Source organism: Labrus mixtus, chromosome 16 (genome assembly GCF_963584025.1).
Source record: "Labrus mixtus chromosome 16, fLabMix1.1, whole genome shotgun sequence".
NCBI classification, from domain to species: domain Eukaryota; kingdom Metazoa; phylum Chordata; class Actinopteri; order Labriformes; family Labridae; genus Labrus; species Labrus mixtus.
The window spans coordinates 19,137,639-19,156,563 of record NC_083627.1 but is presented as its reverse complement, the minus strand read 5'-3'; the positions used below and the strand labels follow the sequence as shown (position 1 = coordinate 19,156,563).

The following is an 18,925-nucleotide window of genomic DNA, read 5'->3' as shown; positions in this document are numbered from 1 at the left end:
GAATATTAAACCTAATGTTAAAATACAGATTTTTATATTTGATCCAAATAAATCACAATTTGACAACCTCAGAGACAGCTGCTAAATGATTTTCTATTCATGAGGTTTTTCTAACAATCGATATGGACGCCTTAATGACTGAAACAACTGAATTAAATTTATTTGATTCATTAACATTTATTGAAAATGTTAAAGCAGCTGTCTCTCTGTTTATTTGTAATATTTGTCATCGTGAAACTCTAACTCTAATGAAATCGTGTTTTTATCGGTGCTGCTTTACCGTGAAGGTTCACTCAGGACAGTTTGATTTCTGTCACACTGAAACATAAACAGGTTGATATTTAACAAAGAGAAGTGTTTTAAATGTTTTCCTGAGATTCATTTTCTGACAACTCTTTAAGGTATTTATCTGATTCAGTTGTTTGAATGAACCGAACAAAACAAACATAAAGAATGGTGTTTTAAAATGCACGTAATCTCTGATCTCTTTATGCGTCTAATTTAGACATTTTTCTGATTTGAATTCACATGAAGAACATTTGATTGTGTTCAGTTGATTCTCTGTTTTAGTTTTTTGTTTTTTTAACTTACAAACTGTTTTAAAAATGTGTTGCAAAGTTTTTGGATTATTTTGATGGGGAATGTTTGTAATGTTTTAGATTTGATTCAGATATAGTTTAAATATATTTCAGGTCGTTCTGTGTGATTCTCTCTCTCTGTGTGCTGATGTGCATGAGAGGCTTCTTAAAGGGAAGTGAAACAATGTGTGAGTGTGTGACCGGTGGAGCAGAAAGAAACATCTGACAGAAACTCCTAAAAAAAGAAAATCAACTCTCAGACATTAAAGGTGTCCTATAGGGTTTGGTGGTTGATTGACAGTTGTGTGCTCCCTGTCCTCTAATCTGATTGGTGTCTCCTATAGGTGATGTGCGTCCCACCCTGACGGTGCTGCCCCCCTCCAATGAGGAGCTGGAGCAGGGGAAGGCCACGCTCATGTGCCTGGCCAACAAGGGCTTCCCCTCAGGCTGGAGTCTGGCCTGGAAGGTGGACGGCAGCAGCAGCAGCAGCAGCAGCAGCTGGGAGGAGAGCAGGAGCCCTGCGGTGCTGGAGAAGGACGCTCTCTACAGCTGGAGCAGCACCCTGAGGCTCTCTGCAGACCAGTGGAGGAAGGTGGGCTCTGTGACCTGTGAGGCCACCCAGGGCGCCCAGGCTCGAGTCACAGAAAGTCTGAGTAGAGACCAGTGTTCCCAGTAAAGACTCACTGGGACTCTGCTGCTGGTTTTACTGTGATACTGCTCTCACTCTGCACCTTTCTCTCTCTCTTTATTTCATGTTTCTAAAGAATAAATATTAGCTTGTTGCTTCAGATGTGTGTGTATTGTTTCCTGATAATAAAAATCTGTTCATTAAATCAATGAGAAATACACTTTTTGTCTTTTTTTAATTTTTTCAAAGTTGTTAAAATAACTTTTCTTTTATCACAAACTGTTTTAAGATACTTCATCATCATGGAGCCAGTGACTACATTAAGAAATGCAGTTTCTCCATGATAACTTTACAAAGGACGAGTAAAAACACATCATGATGAGACATAAACACTGTTTTTAAACTCAGACTGAGCTCCTCAATATGTTTGATGAGTGCCATCAGTGATCACAGAACTTCAAACGATATCATTTTTCATAATTTATATAAATTCCCAAATGACAGTAAACTTGTTTTGTGCTTTAGTCTCTCTACAATAGTCGGTAATAATGAACAAAACCCATGATAGCCAGCATGACCAGCCGAGACCAGAGTGCTCAGAGACCGAGATAAGATCAAGACCAAGGCAGGACAAGAATGAGACAAGACCAGGACAATGAATTTCACTGAAAAATCATCAACTTGTGTGCAGCTGGCGTGTCACTCACTCAGACTGTAACACCAGGAAGGTTGCAGCCGTAACTGGGGGATAAAAGTCAAACTACAAATGAATTGAAGTTAATCGTTGTTTCAAAAAGGGGCTTTTCCTTTCTACCACAATCAATTAAGGAACAGGACTAGCACACAACCATCACCATCTCCTCACCTCTGGCAGCCTGGTGGAAAACCCATAATATCACCAAGTCATCACTAGCACCATGTAGATTGTTTAATTTTATTTTTTAATTTTACCAGGTAGTCTCATTGAGATTTTGTAATCTCTTTTTCAAGAGAGACCTGGGTACATCAGTGGCAAATAAAATAATAAAAAAGAAAGAAGTAACAGACATCAAAAACACAAAGTAGATGCATGGCCAATACGCACAAAAACATCATACAAACACATTTAAAGTCAAGTCAGGTGTCCAAAGCAGGGCTATTAACATAGACAACTCCCAATTGATTTAAATTTGTGCTCTTTCAGCATCCCTTTAAATGCCACTAGAGCAGGGATGTCAGACATACGGCCCGGCCCGTTGGCCGGATCCGGCCCGACAGCAGGTTTCATCTGGCCCGCGAGACATTTTGGGAAGGAGGAGGAAATGTATTGAAAAATATTTTGAGATTTTTTATAAATTAAATATTTGTAATACGTATTTCCCCCGAAATACGTATATAATAATATGTATAATGAGCAACTTAATAGTTGATATCATGATACGAAAATTAATTAAATGGGGCACTTTGAACTATCTTCTCAGCAGGGAGTATCATAAAAAAGACGAGTCGAGCGCACGAGCTGCTCCTGCATTACGCTAATCAGCAAACAGGCTGAACACCTGAGAGAGGTGACACATGTAATGGGTGTGCCTGTCCTGCTCAAGTTCTAAACTTCACTGGATGCACATCTGTTACTGGTCGTGATATCTGCGTTGTGTTCTGGTGTTGCGTTGAAAGAAGTACTCGGACCACGATCTGCTACTGGTTTCTCATTTATTGTGAACCGTGCTGGCTGCTGCATCTGCACAAGTCAAAAAGAAATACAAAAGTCTCAGTAACATGCAGTCTCTCTCACACACGCGGGTCTCCAGCTTAGCGCGGACTGCTTTTTAATTCATACATGCAAATAATGCATTTTTAACAAAGGTCAAATTCTGTTTTAAACAGCATTAATGTCTTTAAATAAAATGTAACACTAAATGAAATTAAATTATTTCAATGCTAAATGCATTTGCAGCACATGAATTACAACCAGCATAATTATTTATAGAAACAGTGAACATATAAAACACACATAAAATGCACATACCTGCACAAGTCAAAAAGAAATACAAAAGTCTCAGTAACATGCAGTCTCTCTTACACACGCGGGTCTCCAGTCCCCTGTTAGCAGATAAACATAAGGGAAACCCTGTAGCACTTGGAAACATGTGTCTGCTAATAAACTTCATAAAGTTCATTTACAAGTCTACATTTAAAACACAACTCTTCTGCATGTTCACCAACTTAAAGAGTAACCTCCAATTGCAAACTGCTGCACTTTACATTGTCTATAACAAGAAATAGTGCTAAACCATGAGCAGAGCAAACTATCCTTATCTTCTCTCAGTGAGCTTAGCGCGGACTGAGAGAAGCACAACACATGACGTCACGCACACTGCGACCTCTTAAAGTGACAGTACAGGTATTAACAGTTGAACTTCAGTGAGCCACAAAACACACATTAAACATGTTAAAACGAATATTTCTTCAATGTTTATCAGGATTTGGTGAAGTTTCAAATATAAAATAATAATAATAATAATTTTAACCTGGTTATACACAGAATGCAGGTTTTCAAGAGAGATCGAAGGAGCGATATTTCTTTAGTTTTATTTGGTCACAAGTTGCCAGAATTGTATCAAAGCTACGGGACTTAACGACAGGCACACCTTTGCACTGCGCGCGCATCCTGACAGTCTTCGGTTCTATGCACACTTCTTTCCAGTTTCTCCTGTCTTCGATGATGAAAAACAAAAGTTTTGGCTGATAATAACAAAGCTTCCTATGGAGTTAGCCACAAAGAGCAGCTCGTGCAAATGAAAAACAATCATCTCCGCCATGCGTAACGATCCAGACCGTCTCCACACATCCAGACAGAAGTGTAGGTTGCGGTCACCGGCGTTGAGCCTGATGCATCTCCTGACTAGTTTTACCTCTGGTTATTGTAAAAACAGTAAATTAAAATGAATATTAACTGATTTTTAATTACAGATGGTTCATTTTTAGGTCACCCATAGGTGAACATGTTTTGTTGGTCACCTAAAAGTTTCAGCGCGACATCACTTCTAAATGCAGTAGCCTGCTGTTGCGACTTTATCACCAACTTTCATCAGACCGTAAAAATATAACTATTACTGAACATTTCATTCTTATCCAAATACGATATCACGCCCAAGCATACAGAGGTCCGCGGGTTTAACCGTGGAGCAGAGCTGAAATGCTTCCTCGAATTGCGCACAGAGATGGCACAGATTCATGGCGCATGAAGTCAGTGACAGAGTTAGATTACGATAGTGCGGACACGTAGAAGAACGGACTGCCAGACTCATATCAAAAGTCGTTTAACTGAGTTTACTTATTTGAAAAACGTGCACTCCACACGGAGCTGATCAGACTGCATTGCGCAACGCTGAAGGATAAATTCAAGTCTGTTCGTTTGGAAACATGTTATCATTTTATAATGCCTAACACTAAAATATGTGAAGATGACTTCGGTCTTTGCATCAAAGACACTCTGTGTGTTTGTGATAACTCATTCATGTGAGCAGGTTTAATCTGTAATGAACCTTAAGGAGTGCAAACTGTGCTGTGGCCTGACACACACATATCTAAAGTCTCTCTCTCTCTCTCTCTCTCTAATGCACTGATCCCAGGGCAGGTAGAATAACCTGTGTCAAAGTTTCTATAACCTTGAACAGCAATATTAAAACATAAAATAATAATCTCAAACAAAACATAATTATTGATGTTTTCTTCTGTAATGTGGTACATTTAAATATTTCCATGTGCCAACATGCAGTTTGTAATGACAGAGTTAACCCCTGCTTAATGTACTTTTACCTTTTCTGCGTTAACATGCAGTTTTCTATACAAGTACCTTTTTTTGTCTTTTTTTCTAATCATACATTAGCCTATAAATCCATGTGTCAAGTTATAGTGATGTCTGCAAAATTAGTCCGGCCCACTTGAGGTCTCATTTGAACAAATCCGGCCCCCGACCCAATAGAACTTTGACACCCCTGCACTAGAGTGACCAGATCACTTCGCCGCAAGTCAGCCTGTAGTGCACGGCTATTGAAATAGTTTTTACTGAGGGCCAGATACCAAAAATGGATACCAAATGAGGGGCCTGAGGCTTGAAATATGGGTAATCATATTTAAAGCTTTTTGAATACCATTGGGAACAACAACATATTGGAAAGTGCATACTGTATTTTTAAATGCACAACAGCAACATTGCATTGCATCATGACACAACATAAAAAAAGTCATGTCTACATTCAAATGGCCATATAACGTGAGCAATAGTCCGAGTGAGCAATACCAGACATTTAGAAATTTAGCCATTTCATTAACAGACAAGATGGGCTTAAGTGCACTCAATTATAACAATAAAGGTGCAAACTATCAAGGCAAATATTGCATCATCAGACACCTTAATAAACAGTCCGTGTGAGCCATACCACATCTATGGCTAGATTACGTGCATAATATAACATTAAGTGAATATTAAGACACCTGAGTAACATTTAAATTGTAACAAACAACCTGCAAAACTTAATCTTAAATAGTAACAATACTGCTGCCTAGAACAGTCTGCTCAGCCAGCAGTTGCTAACTATGGATAGAAATCTAACAATGACAGTGCAGAGTTTTTTTTACAAGGAAAATCCTTCAGTATTGAAAATGCACCATTTATCAAAAATCTGTCCACACCAGTGGCCACATTAAGTGCATAATATTGCATTATTGATATAAAAGATTCAGCAGTAATATTCAAACTGGTGCAAACAACCTGCAAATATCAAAATGTGTAACTTACTACTGTTGTTTATCATGTAGCCAACATTTAATGAGAGAAATGATTGATGATGATTTTTTGATTTAGCAAGAGCACTGAAGTCAGGAGTGTAGGTTGTCAGAGCAATGCGCAGACAGTGGTGCAGATGCTGGGCAGTGAGTGATGCACGGTTAGTAGTCTTAATGGCATTCATGTGTGAGAATGAGGATTCACATGTGTAAGTTGAGCCAAACATAGTGAGGATGAAAAGCGCCAGACTCCTTGAATGAGGGAATTTTTCCTTGCTCACTGCATGAGTCCAGAACTTTTGAAAACCTGTCAGCTGGAATGACTGGCGCAGGTCATCACATGACTGAATGTCAATCAGTTCAAGTTGCAAAGATGCCTCATCCAGTGAGGTGACCAGTTCCTTTGCATTAAATGCAAACTCTCCCTCGACATCCACACAGAAAGGGTCCTTCACAAATGTCATTACTTCTGTGGGGATACTGAAATGTTCAAATCTTGAGGCAAAGTTTATTTTCAAGGCATCTATAAATCTCGTCATTGCCTCTGTGATAGGTAGGCCTGATTTACACAGTGTGGGGAAATTAAGCATTTTGCCTGGACATAGATCAGCAGAAAAAAGAGAGAGCTTTCTCTGAAAAGCATTAAGTCTCTCCACAAGCTGAATCGCTGTTTTATCCCTGCCTTGCAGCTCCGTGTTAAGTTGGTTCATGTGATGGAAAATGTCGCACAAAAAGCAAACAGTAGCACAAAAGTCCTCGTTCTCCATAAGACACAGAAAAGTATTGGTCTTTTTCTACTTTGAATTGAAACACCAGTATCTCCTCTCTGAGTTCACAAAAACGTTTCAATGCGTTTCCTTTGCTGAGCCATGGGGTTTATGGGTAAGCAAGTCATTATATTGTGATGACATGTCCATCAACAACTGTCTGAAAAGGCGGTGCTGTAAGCTGGAGGTACAACGAATAAAGTTAATTACTGCCATGACAGAGTCCATGGTTTCTTTTAACTCACCGCTTAGTTTAGCACACAGGAGACTTTGGTGGATCAAACAATGTAGTGATCTCAGCTGTGGAGAAACAACCACCAACCTGATGATGAAGCTCTCTCTTGTTCGGTACGAGCCCGAAAAAGTGTGCGACGTCTTTGGTCATAACATGCAGTCAGCCCCAATATCTTCTGGTGGCGAGCATCAGACCCCAGCGGGAAAACCGTGTCAAAGTTTGCATGGGCCAAGTTGTATTCCTTGCACACCGATACGCACTTGTTGCATAGTAAACACATGGGCCTCATAGAAACAGAAATAAACAGATACTTCTTTGTCCATTCGGTGTTAAATTGTCTGTTTTCTGAGTCCACTTTTCATTTTTTTAAAGTAGAAAGAGACATTATGAACGGTGCTAGCAAAAACCGGATCTCTGGTGCTGCTTATGAGTGCATTGAGACCGTGGTGATGAGAGCAGCGCATGCGTCAAGAAGGAACGAAAACAGGAGATGGATAAACAAGAATAATTGCGACACCATGAGGTGAGACCAGGGTGAGACACACAAATTGGGAAAAAAATCCGTGCCTCTGTCTCATGGTAATACGGATATCATACACGTCGGCAATTTAAAAATGAATAAAACATACAGTGATACATTTTTAAGAGTAAAGACTTCTTAAAGGGCCACTAAAAATGACGTTGCGGGCCGGACCCGGCCCCAGGGCTGCCAATTGAATAGCCCTGCTGTAGTGTGTTCCAAGAAGAGGAGGTGGAGTACCTAAAGACCATCTTATCTATTTCTGTGTGGACCTTAGGTACACATAGCAATAACAGGTCAGACGAGCGTAGGTTATAGCTACTGATGTTGTGTGAAATTAGAGCGCATAGATAGGAGGGGAGTAGACCAAGAATGGACTTATGAATAAATGTGAGCCAATGGGTGTGCCTCCACATAGCCAGAGAGGGCCAACCAGGTACAGTGATGTGTCAGAGCTTTGCAGCCAGTCACGGACCTCAATGCGCAATGATACACAGCATCAAGGGGTTTCAAGGCGGTGGGAGAGGCATGCATGTATACAATGTCACCGTAATCAAAAACAGGCATAATTGTAGATTGCACAATGGTTTTCCTACTGGCAGTGGAGAAGCAGGATTTGTTTCTGTATAAGAATCCTATTTTTATTCTAATATTTTCAGAAAGAGAGCCTATTGTCCAGCCAAATCCCTAGGTATTTATAGGATTCTACCCTCTCAGTTTGGGAACCCTGAAGTGTGTGAATACCAATAGGAATATTGTTCACATAGGACCTTGAAAATAGTAAATAAATAAATAATAAATAAATAGCTAATTGACAAGAGGCGCTGGTGGCATACAGGATTGTGTCGTCTGCATAAAAATGTACATCACAATGTGGGGAAGAGAGCACCATGTTATTTATATACAAAGAAAATAAAAGTGGACCTAAAATAGACCCTTGTGGGACACCTTAGCTAATTTCAAGAGAGCTCGATCTAATACCTTCAGCAACAACAGCTTGAGTTCTCCCTGAGAGATAATCATAAAACAAGTTAACAGAGAGCTCATCAAATCCTATTGAAGATAGCTTATTTATTAAAATGCTGTGGTCGACAGTATCAAAGGCTTTGGATAAATCAATAAAGAGAGCAGCACAATGTTGACAGTTATCGAGATGATTAACAATATTGTTTATCACAAGTGTTGCTGCTGTGATTGTGCTATGCCCTGTTCTGAAACCTTACTGCTGAGTTTGCAATATGTTGTTGGCCCCCAAGAAGGCCCTTAACTGAGAATGAACTAAATATTCAAGGATTTTGGCTAAGCAGCTTAATTTCTCATTAAGCTCATCCAAGACCAAAACAATGGATTTTTACTGCCAAATTTACAAATGCTTTCTCACTGTATGTCAGAACAGATAACATCATATTCTAATCGTAACTTATAGGCTAAAGCCAACATGAACAGCTGTTCATATTGTAGATTGAAACACAAATATATGATACTATTTCTTTCCATTTCTAATGAGAAACAGCTGATTGAAGTTATGCAAATACCTCGTTGGGCTGAAGGGAAAAGTATATAGAAACACAAAGAAAGTAAGAAAAATGCCTGCACGAGGGAGAGGAAGACAACCAGGACAAGGGAGAGGAAGAGGAGTACCAGGACAAAGGAGAGGAGTGGGACAAGGGAGAGAAGTGGGACAAGGGCAAGGTAGAGGAAGAGGAGTTAGAATGTGTGGTGGCGTTCAAAGAAGGACCAGAGCTAGGGTAACTGATGAAATAAGAGCTGCTATCATAGAGCATGTCATAAACCACAGACTATCATACAGAGAGGCTGGTGAACACATCTCAGCCGGGACCATAGACTGTAGATATTACTGGACAAACCCTGACCCGTCTGTTATATAGGCAGCAAATGAGTCCAATCGAGGGCCGCATCCATATTGGATTTGCAGTCTCAACCTAACTTTGGATCAACCTAGCAACAGCAGTAAGGCGGGACCGGCGGGACTTAACTCCGCCCATTCAGCGCGATGTTAGCAGTCCACTTGACAACATAGCTAACGGCTAGGCTGCTATCGTCCCCTATTCCTGCTCGTCCTGAGAAAACTCTATCAACAGTAAGTTAACATTTAACTTTTCTACAACACAGTTAAAACAAATTATATTCAACCCAAATATTTAATTAAAGTCTTAAAACTACACTTTTTTAAATATACAATTATGGTTATTAGTTATTTGTCAGAGAAGTTAGACTTTGTCAGTGTTAGCAGAGAAATACATATGCAAAGTTTTATCCATAGACTGTAAATAAATATGTTAGACATCCAGAAGAAATCAATATTACAAAGCATACAGTTCATGTTACTGTTCTGACAAAAAGAGGAATGTCTGTGTCTTATATTTACTGATGTCAACAGCGATGTGGGTGAACATGACAATTTAAAAATAATTATTTAGTATTTATCATAAGACATTTGTTTTCTATAGAACCCTGTGAAGTTATGGAGTCTGTGGACAGTGTCAGCTTCACACCAAAAACAAAAAGTATTAGAAAAAATTGTGTTTAAGACTGGCATCTATTATTATGAGTTGCAGCTATCTTGTTCAATATTATTCCTACAGATAAGGCTAATAACAAAAAACACCCTGAGCTGTCACATGTAGTTAACTGTACATTTTGTCTTGTCTGAGGCATTAATTGAACACCTTTGTATTTCTCCTATAGACACAGTGTGGATTATTGGTGACTTGTCCGTCGAGGTGCCCAGAGAGCTGCAGAGACAGAAGAAGAAACCTGAGCCCCCACAGGCTGAAAGCTGGAGCTGAGGCGTGTTTTATGCCTCCTGACAAATCGTTACACCGCACCCGCCTGTCAAGCTGGTCAGCTACACGCCTTATTGTGAATAACTCTTATCCTTCATCAAATCAAACGACCCCCGTACAGTGTGTGTCGATCGAGACATGAGCTAATCAGACCTATTTGTTTGTTTTGTACCAAGCTGTAAACATGTTAATCTCTGCTGTAAAAACAGGCTTTTTGAATGTGGTTTTTCAGATTAAATAAATATTTCAATATAAATGCACTCCTTTATGTCTACTCATGAGTATACATTTCAGATTTGAATTGACAAGACTAAAATGTGCATTAATGCTAAACTCAATAGCTTAGTAAGTCTACTTTTACACAACTTTTTATTCTTTTGACATTTTTTTTGACCAAATACTAATGTAGTTCAAAATTTGCCCTTAAACACAGCCCCATTCTCAAATCAAGATACATGGAGAGTAAATAAGATCAATAACTTGTGAATAAAAACAGAGTTAAAAATGATTTAGAAATGTAGTCTTCCCAGATCAATATCACATAATATCAACTTCTCCCATCTAAACTGGACAAAGGGTTTTAAAATGGGAAGAAAATGGTTTGGTTGCAAGTTGTTTGGAGGACATCTATTTTTATTTGAACAGCTGAAGCATGATGCAAGGTGCAAACCCTCCTCCTTCTTCTGAAGCCTGTGGATGATGTACTGCTGTCTTATCTGCTGTCCATCTTCTCTCACCAGAACTTCGACTGTTGAAAAGTCAGTCTGAAGAAGCTCGAGCATGTGACATGGATCCAGGAGAACATGGACTTTTAGTGAGGGGTCTTCAGGATGGCAAAGAAAGAGAAAATATCAGTTATTCATTAAATCATTGTTTTGTTCTCATCTATTTTTCTGTATTCATCTGTGTGTAAGAGCACATTTATAAATTCAACAGTGTACTACCCAGACAACAAAGGTACAGTATTCAGGTAATCAACATCTATTCAAAGTTAAGAAGATAAACCTTATTGTAATCATGCTATTTTCAGCTCTCTCACTCACTTGCACAATGATATTCCACATCAAATTGTCTCAGATTTTGTGTGAGGAAAGATTAAGCAATTTATTGTGTCTATTACTTCATCTTAACATGAAACAAATATAACCTGAATTATTTAAATCATTAACAGGTCCCAACTCTCTGTGCTTTAGTACAGAACATACAGTAGCTCATCTGTTATTAACATGAGCTCGGTACATGGCTGTATTCTTCAAACTATTTCTTGTACTTATTGCTTTATATCTTATTTTCATTCCATATGTTATTTATATTTTATATTTCTACTGCTATATTCTTTGTAAGAGCATCTGTAACGATTAAGAACTATATTAATAACCATATTAAAATTCCCTGAACTCATTTTTTTAAATTTGGTAATAGTTTGCACAAATCTTAAGACACTACGTCAACCATGTAACATTGATGTCATCCTCTATAACCTACACAGCATATTAGGTTCAGTTGAGTTAAGTTTATGTTAAGTACTGACGGATAATTACTACACAAAGTTTGTTTTTTAATGTCGACATTTACGTGGAGTATAACATTCATCATAACGTCAGATAACCATATTTACAGTCTGCGGTTAACCACCGAGGTGAACCTTTAGCTTCTAACATCACACAAACTCATTATTTTCAACAACAAACATTTCTAAACCATTGACCGTAAATAATGGGCTACACTGAGTACAGTTAGCCGACTGGTTTACAAGCTAACGCTAAACAAGCTAGGTCCGTAAATATAAATACCGACACATGAGTATGCAGTAAATATAACACTACTATATCACTTACCAAAAAAAACTGAAGCATCAACTTCTTGGATGGTCTGTTAACCGCACAGCAAGCCATGTATGTTGTCAGATATGTGTTAAACAAACTCTCCAAATGAAGTAAAAAAGACGAGAAATCAGACGGATCAAGCTGCTACCTAGCCTCCTGACCTGCTGACCTGACAGACAGATGCAGCGTGCAGAGCTGTCAATCAAATCTGCCACATCCCTTATATGGGCATAGCCGTTTCCCTTAATAAAATCAAATCCGACGAGTTATAAAAAAAAAATTCCCCCCCCCCCCCACAGTGGGAGGAGAGGTGGCCGTCAACTTATCAGATACATCTCGTCTTTTGAACCAGGCTGTAAACATGTTAATTCCTGTGGTAAAAACGGGCTTTTTTGGCTGTGGGCTTATGGCACTTCCGGCGCTTCTGCAGCCAGCCTCAAGCGGAACCTCGAGGAACTGCAGTTTTTTGTACTTCCGCATTGGCTTCATTTTTCGAGACCGGAGGTTGCCCCTTGGCCGGGACACAGTGGCATCCATTGTCCGGATTTTTCGACAAGCCAACAGGTTGGATATTTTACAAGGCTTCTCCTACTGCAAAGTGTAAATTTACCAATTTACCATGTATTACAGGAACTGTATGCCTCCGGTCTCTCATATGTAACTGTGTTTTGTCTCTCTAAGGATTCAACATCTACCTCCCTCAGGGGTAAGACGGAAGCTCCTAAATGAAGAGCAGGAACTTGCCATTGTCAACATGGTGATTTCTGACAATAAAATAAAACTGAAGGACATTCAGTCCAGAGTTGTAGAGGACAACCTTGTCTTAGGAACATTGTATCAATCAGCATAAATCCATTTCTCAGACTCTAGCTAATCACAGAAGCCATTTTCACATATGCACTCCGGATAATATCTAGATAATTACAGGAGGAACACTCCTGAGATTCTCCCGACCAAGCCGTTCACATATGCTCCTCACAGCGGGGGGCTATCCCTGTCAGAGGGGAGGGGGGGGCGGGGGATTTCCCAAGGTGAGACGTGACGTAAATAAACAACGCGGAAGTAGCGGCAGTAGCAACAGAGTCCGCTACACGATGTTATAATGAGAATATTTGCCTTTATATCAATGCTATGTGTAATCCAATGGAATGACAACATCCACAACAGAGAGGAGAACAACATACTGATGAACAGAAAACATAATGCAGCCGTTTAATTACGTGCACGGAGATCGTAGTGGTGGCGTGCAGACACTTTAGGCAGTAACTGTATATAAACGTCATTCTCTTTCTATTGGCTCAAATTGAAATCTCTGGAGTATATGCTTATGCGTTCAGACATCAGCTCACTCGGACTTTCTGCGGATAAAATACTAGGAGTCTGGCCGGAGAAACTCCAGGTAAAGTCCACGCGAAAAATGCGGCTGTTTGCTTTCACACATAGCCTAAAGAACCTCCGGGTAGCCAAATCTCCAGAGTTTTTCAGGAGATTTCTGTATGTGTGAAAAGGGTTAGAGTCTGCAGTGTTTCCCCTAGGTTTAGAGCTCTGGGGGGGCGGGGGATGGGGTCCTGCGAGTTGTTCCTGCAACTCCCGTTTCTGAGCGCACCTGAATGCATCTCTCATTGTCTGAGTACCCCTGAAAGCAGCATGCTAACAGCTCATCCCCTGAGTAACGGCAGAGAGAGAGACATGCCCAGAAAAGTCCGAAGTCAACTAAGCAGACTACTTTATTCTCTGATGCTTCTTACAGACTTTTTATTATTGCGTGTGTGTCTGTCAGACAACCACACACACACCCAGGCCTCCGCTGGTGAGAGTGTGCTCACCTGTGTGCGCGCAAGTGTGTGTGTGTGTGTGTGTGTGTGTGTGTGTGTGTGTGTGTGTGTGTGTGTGTGTGTGTGTGTGTGTGTGTGCATCGGGGTGAAACTCTGCCGTGCACGACACAGAGAGCAGTTGTTTGGTTGGGCGGGCCGCCCCCCTAATATAACGGTTGGGGAAACACTGGTCTGAATGAAACAACTATACAAAGTTCATTTTGAAATAAACAGTGAGCGCATCAAAGAACTCTGTCGCCAATACATCCAGGTAAGGTTATGCAATACAGTCATTACTGTACTATACATAGTGTGTTTGCAGTAAACTACTCTATAAACCTGGAGTACAGTAGGTCTACAGCAAAGCATTTACACACACTGTGTCTGATTACTTTCAGAGAGTCATGGAGAAGGAGGCCAATCAAGTCCCACATGAAATGATCTACGTTGACGAGGCTGGCTTCAACTTGGCGAAAAGGCGTCGGCGTGGAAGAAACATAATTGGCAAAAGGGCCACAGTAACCGTCCTGGGCCAGAGAGGAGCCAACATCACCATGTGCGCTGCAATCTCCAAAAATGGTGCACTCCTGCATAAATGTGAGATTGGCCCCTGACCACCTTCTCCTGTTTTTAGACGACCTGCACAAAAGACTGGTGGCAGAGGCAGAAAGGGGACAGGTGGGAGACCACTTGCCAATATATGTGATCACATGGGACAATGTGGTATTCCACCATTCCTGTGCATTCACAGCCGGGTTTGACACCCATCCGAGGACGATGTCCCTTTTCCTTGCCACTTACTCTCCTTTCCTCAACCCCATTGAGGAGTTTTTCTCAGCCTGGAGAAGGTTTTTGACCGTCGCCCACAGGACCAAATGTCCCTCCTGGATGCAATGGATGCTGCCTGTCAAGACATCACAGCTGAACACTGCCAGGGGTGGATAAGGCATGCCAGAAGATTCTTCCCAAGATGCCTTGCCAGAGAATATATCAGGTGTGATGTGGATGAGAACATGTGGCCAAATGCAGAAGACCAGGCAGATTTTTTTTCTTTCTTTATTCTTCTGTGGCTTTTTCTGTTTGTATATTTTGTATTTTCACATACAGTAATACAATATATGGCAGCTATATTGTATATTTTTGTTATTTTGCAGTAATGTCCTGTTGCAGATAAAGCCTTTACTGTAACAATTCTGTCTCTGTCTTCTTTTCTTCATAAACAGTACATTCTATAAAGCTACTCTGAGATGGGTCATTCCTTTTTTGTATTACATTTCTGCAGCCAAAGAAACAAAATGCATGCATTTACTAAACCCAACAAAACAAAATTTAAAGAGGCTTTAAAAGAAACTGCAGTGCTAAGCACAATCTATGATCAAATATGTCTATTGTATAAGGGCAGATCTGACACATGTAAAATAATGTAGTTCCTGTAATTCCATCTGATGTTCATGTTGTTATGACATTGTGCTGTGATTAAATGTTTATGTTGGAAGAGGACATGTGTTAGTGTTTTGGAAGAATGATTCTATTTTGAGTGTAGTGTTTTGGTGGACATGGTGTAGTGTGTGAGTGTATTATTTTATGTTGAAAATTAGTGTTGGACTTTAGTTTACAATGTGTGATTTTGAGCATGAAATTAACTGTTTTGCCATTTGTGTGTTGTAGGTGTGTTGGTGCATTAAGAGTTTAGGAAAGTTGTTAAAGTATTAGAAAAATTATGTGTGTGTGTGTGTGTGTGTGTGTGTGTGTGTGTGTGTGTACGCGTGCGTGCGTGAGTGCGTGTTTGTGTGTGTGTGTGTGTGTGTCTGTGTGTGTGTGTGTCTGTGTGTGTGTGTGTGTGTGTGTGTGTGTGTGTGTGTGTCTGTGTGTGTGTTTCTGTGTGTGTGTGTGTGTGTGTGTGTGTGTATGTGTGTGTGCGTGTGTGTGTTAATGTCTGTGTGTGTGTGTGTGTGTGTGTGTGTGTGTGTGTGTGTGTGTGTCCTCAGTGAAGTGTGTCAGTCTCTGCAGAAACTTCCAGCTGCAGCAGTCAGTTCAGTTTCTGTTCAGTCTGACTGAGGGAGGTTTTTGTACGACACTTTTTCACTGTGTGAACACATACTGACTGTTGATGACATGAAAACTCTGACAGTAGTAAACTGCTGCATCTTCAGTCTGGACTCCACTGATGGTCAGAGTGAAGGCAGAGTTTGATCCACTGCCTGAAAAACGATCTGGAATCCCTGATTCTCGAGTGCTAGCAAGGTAAATGAGGAGTTTAGGAGTTCCTCCATCTTTCTGTTGGTACCAGGCTAAGAAGTGGTAGATGCTCGAGACATAAACATTCTGACTGGTCCTACATGAGATGGAGACGGAGGCTCCCAGAGCAGAGCTCACTGCTGCAGGCTGAGTCACTGTGACCTGTCCTCTGGACTCTGAGGATACAGAGACAAAAACAGAAAGCAGCATCAGGGTTTAGTGGGCTTCATTTCAGAGGGACGGATGTTCATAGAGGAGAGGAGTTTGATTCTCTGGACTTTACCTGTGAAGCAGCAGCAGAGGAGGAGAGTCCAGATGAGGACGCAGATCAAAGTCATGTTTTTGATGATGAGGACGAGGATTTCTGTTGTGATGAAGGACAGCTGTCAGTCATCCAGTGTTCAACTGTCAGGACTATAAACTCTCCCAGAGCACTGGAGCATGGTGCTGCTGATGCAAAGTGGCTCTCTATGGAAATGTTCTGAGAAAATGGCTGATTTTTAGCTCATTCAAAATGTGCTGAAAACAAATTTGAAAATGGGAAGTTTTTACGTCATTCGAAACATACTGCAGAGATTTGTCAGCATACAAAGTCATTGTGTGTTTTCATACAAAGTGTTATCATTGTTACACTCATTTATTTAAGAAGTAGACAAATTACCGACTTTTATTTATATTCTACTCCACTTCTCATTCATTGTGTTCATCATTGATTTTAGATCATTCCTCCACCTGCTGTTTAGACATCCTGCTAAAATATTTTCTTGCAAGAATGTGCTAAATGTTTGTTGATGTCACTTCTAAAGAGAGTTGTGTTTTTGCAGGTTTAAGGTCCTTTTAAAGGAAGCTTTCTGTGTTTCTTATCAGAGTAACATCATATGAGTTCACTGGAAGCCTCACAACAGTTATTGAAGGCTTTAAAGTTAGAGGAACATAGTTTAATGATTTATTTTGTCTTTCTATTATTTCAGGTCATGCTAGGCACTTCCTTCCATAATAATACATTTTATCTAAAGGCCCCTTTCAAGGCACTCAAGGTCACCTTAGAAAACAGAGATAAAAACAACAAAGTAACACTACATCGATAAAATGAACATTAAAAATAAAATGTTACAGGATGTATAAAATCATTGTGAGGAGGATTCATGAGACTGGATGGAGAATGATCAGACTGAATATGCCAGTTTAAAAAGATGTGTTTTGAGATTAGATTTAAAAATGGACAGAAAGTGAATATTACGGATGTGTGGTGGGAGGGAGTTCCAGAGGCTGGGACCAGAACGGCTGAATTCTCTGGACTCCAAGGTGGACAGGCAGGCAGTTGTTGTGGTGGATTGAATTGAAGAAGAAGACCTGAGAGTGCGGGTGGGTGTGTTGATGTGCAGGAGTTCAGAGAGGAACAGAGGAGCGAGGTTATGGATGGCCATAAAGGTGAGGGGCAGAATTTTTAAGTCAATGCGATATTTAACTGAAAGCCAATGAAGCTGCTGAAGGACAGGAGTGATGTGATTAACAGAGGGGGTTCTGGTGATGATGCGAGCGGCAGAGTTCTGGACCAGTTGAAGATTGTGGATGGACCTGAGAGGGAAACCAAAGAGAAGGGAGTTGCAGAAGTCAATGCAGGATGTAACCAGGGTGATGACATGGATGGCAGTACTGTTGGGTGTGAGGGACGGGCGGAGGCGATTAATGTTACGAAGATGGAAATAACCAGACCGAGACATTATTGATGTGAGCTTGGAATCATAGTGTGCTGTCGAGGATGACACCCAGACTCTTAACCTGAGGGGAGGGAGAAACTGAGGAGTGGTCAATCGTGAGAGAAAACTGTCAGGTTTTGAAATTGTGGGTTTGGTGTAAATGAGGAGAACCTCTGTTTTGTCACTGTTTCATTTGAGGTTGCAGAATAACCAGGATTTGATTTCTTGTAGGCAATCAGACAGGGAAGTAAGCGGGAGGGAGGAGGTCGGTTTGGTGGACAAATAGAGCTGGGTGTCATCCGAATAGCAATGGAACTGGATGTTATATTTACAGAAGATATGGGCAAGAGGAAGGAGATAGATGATTAACAGAAGAGGTCCCAGAACAGAACTCTGAGGACCACCTGTAGTGACTGGAAATGGCTGAGATTTGAAGTTTTTTTTTTTTTTAAAGATTTATTTTTGGGCTTTTTTGTGCCTTTAATTGAGAGATAGGACAGTGGATAGAGTCGGAAATAAGGGAGAGAGAATGGGGAATAACATGCGGGAAAGGAGCCACAGGCCAGACACGAACTTGGGCCGCCCACCTGGAAGACCACAGCCCCCACACATGGGGCTTGCGCACCAACCACTGCACCACCAGCGCCCCAGGATTTAAAGGTTTTGAGTTGAATAAACTGAGCGCGACCAGAGAGTTAGGATCTAAACCAGTGCATGGGTGTGTTAGTCATTCCATTGGAGGCTATGTTTTAAGAGTTTTAGATAAAGTTTAGATTTGTTAAGGGGTATGTAGGGGTACATTTGGACCACCTTTGATGTTACAATCACAGTGTGTGTGTGTGTGTGTGTGTGTGTGTGTGTGTGCGTGTGTGTGTGTGTGTGTGTCCTCAGTGAAGTGTGTCAGTCTCTGCAGAAACTTCCAGCTGCAGCAGTCAGTTCAGTTTCTGTTCAGTCTGACTGAGGGAGGTTTTTGTACGATGCTATTTCACTGTGTGAACACATACTGACTGTTGATTTCATGATAACTCTGACAGTAGTAAAC

The 18,925-nt window shown here is 40.6% G+C and overlaps 2 gene segments (V, D, J or C); one reads left to right on the top strand and one right to left on the bottom strand.

Annotated features, from left to right (window-relative positions):
- LOC132991218 (Ig kappa chain V region 3381-like) overlaps positions 1–18,925 on the bottom strand; it is a 180,556-nt gene that overhangs the window by 144,012 nt on the left and 17,619 nt on the right.
- Positions 879–1,366, top strand: LOC132991153 (Ig kappa-b4 chain C region-like). The segment is given in 1 exon segment: positions 879–1,366. A coding segment is annotated over 1 exon segment (261 nt).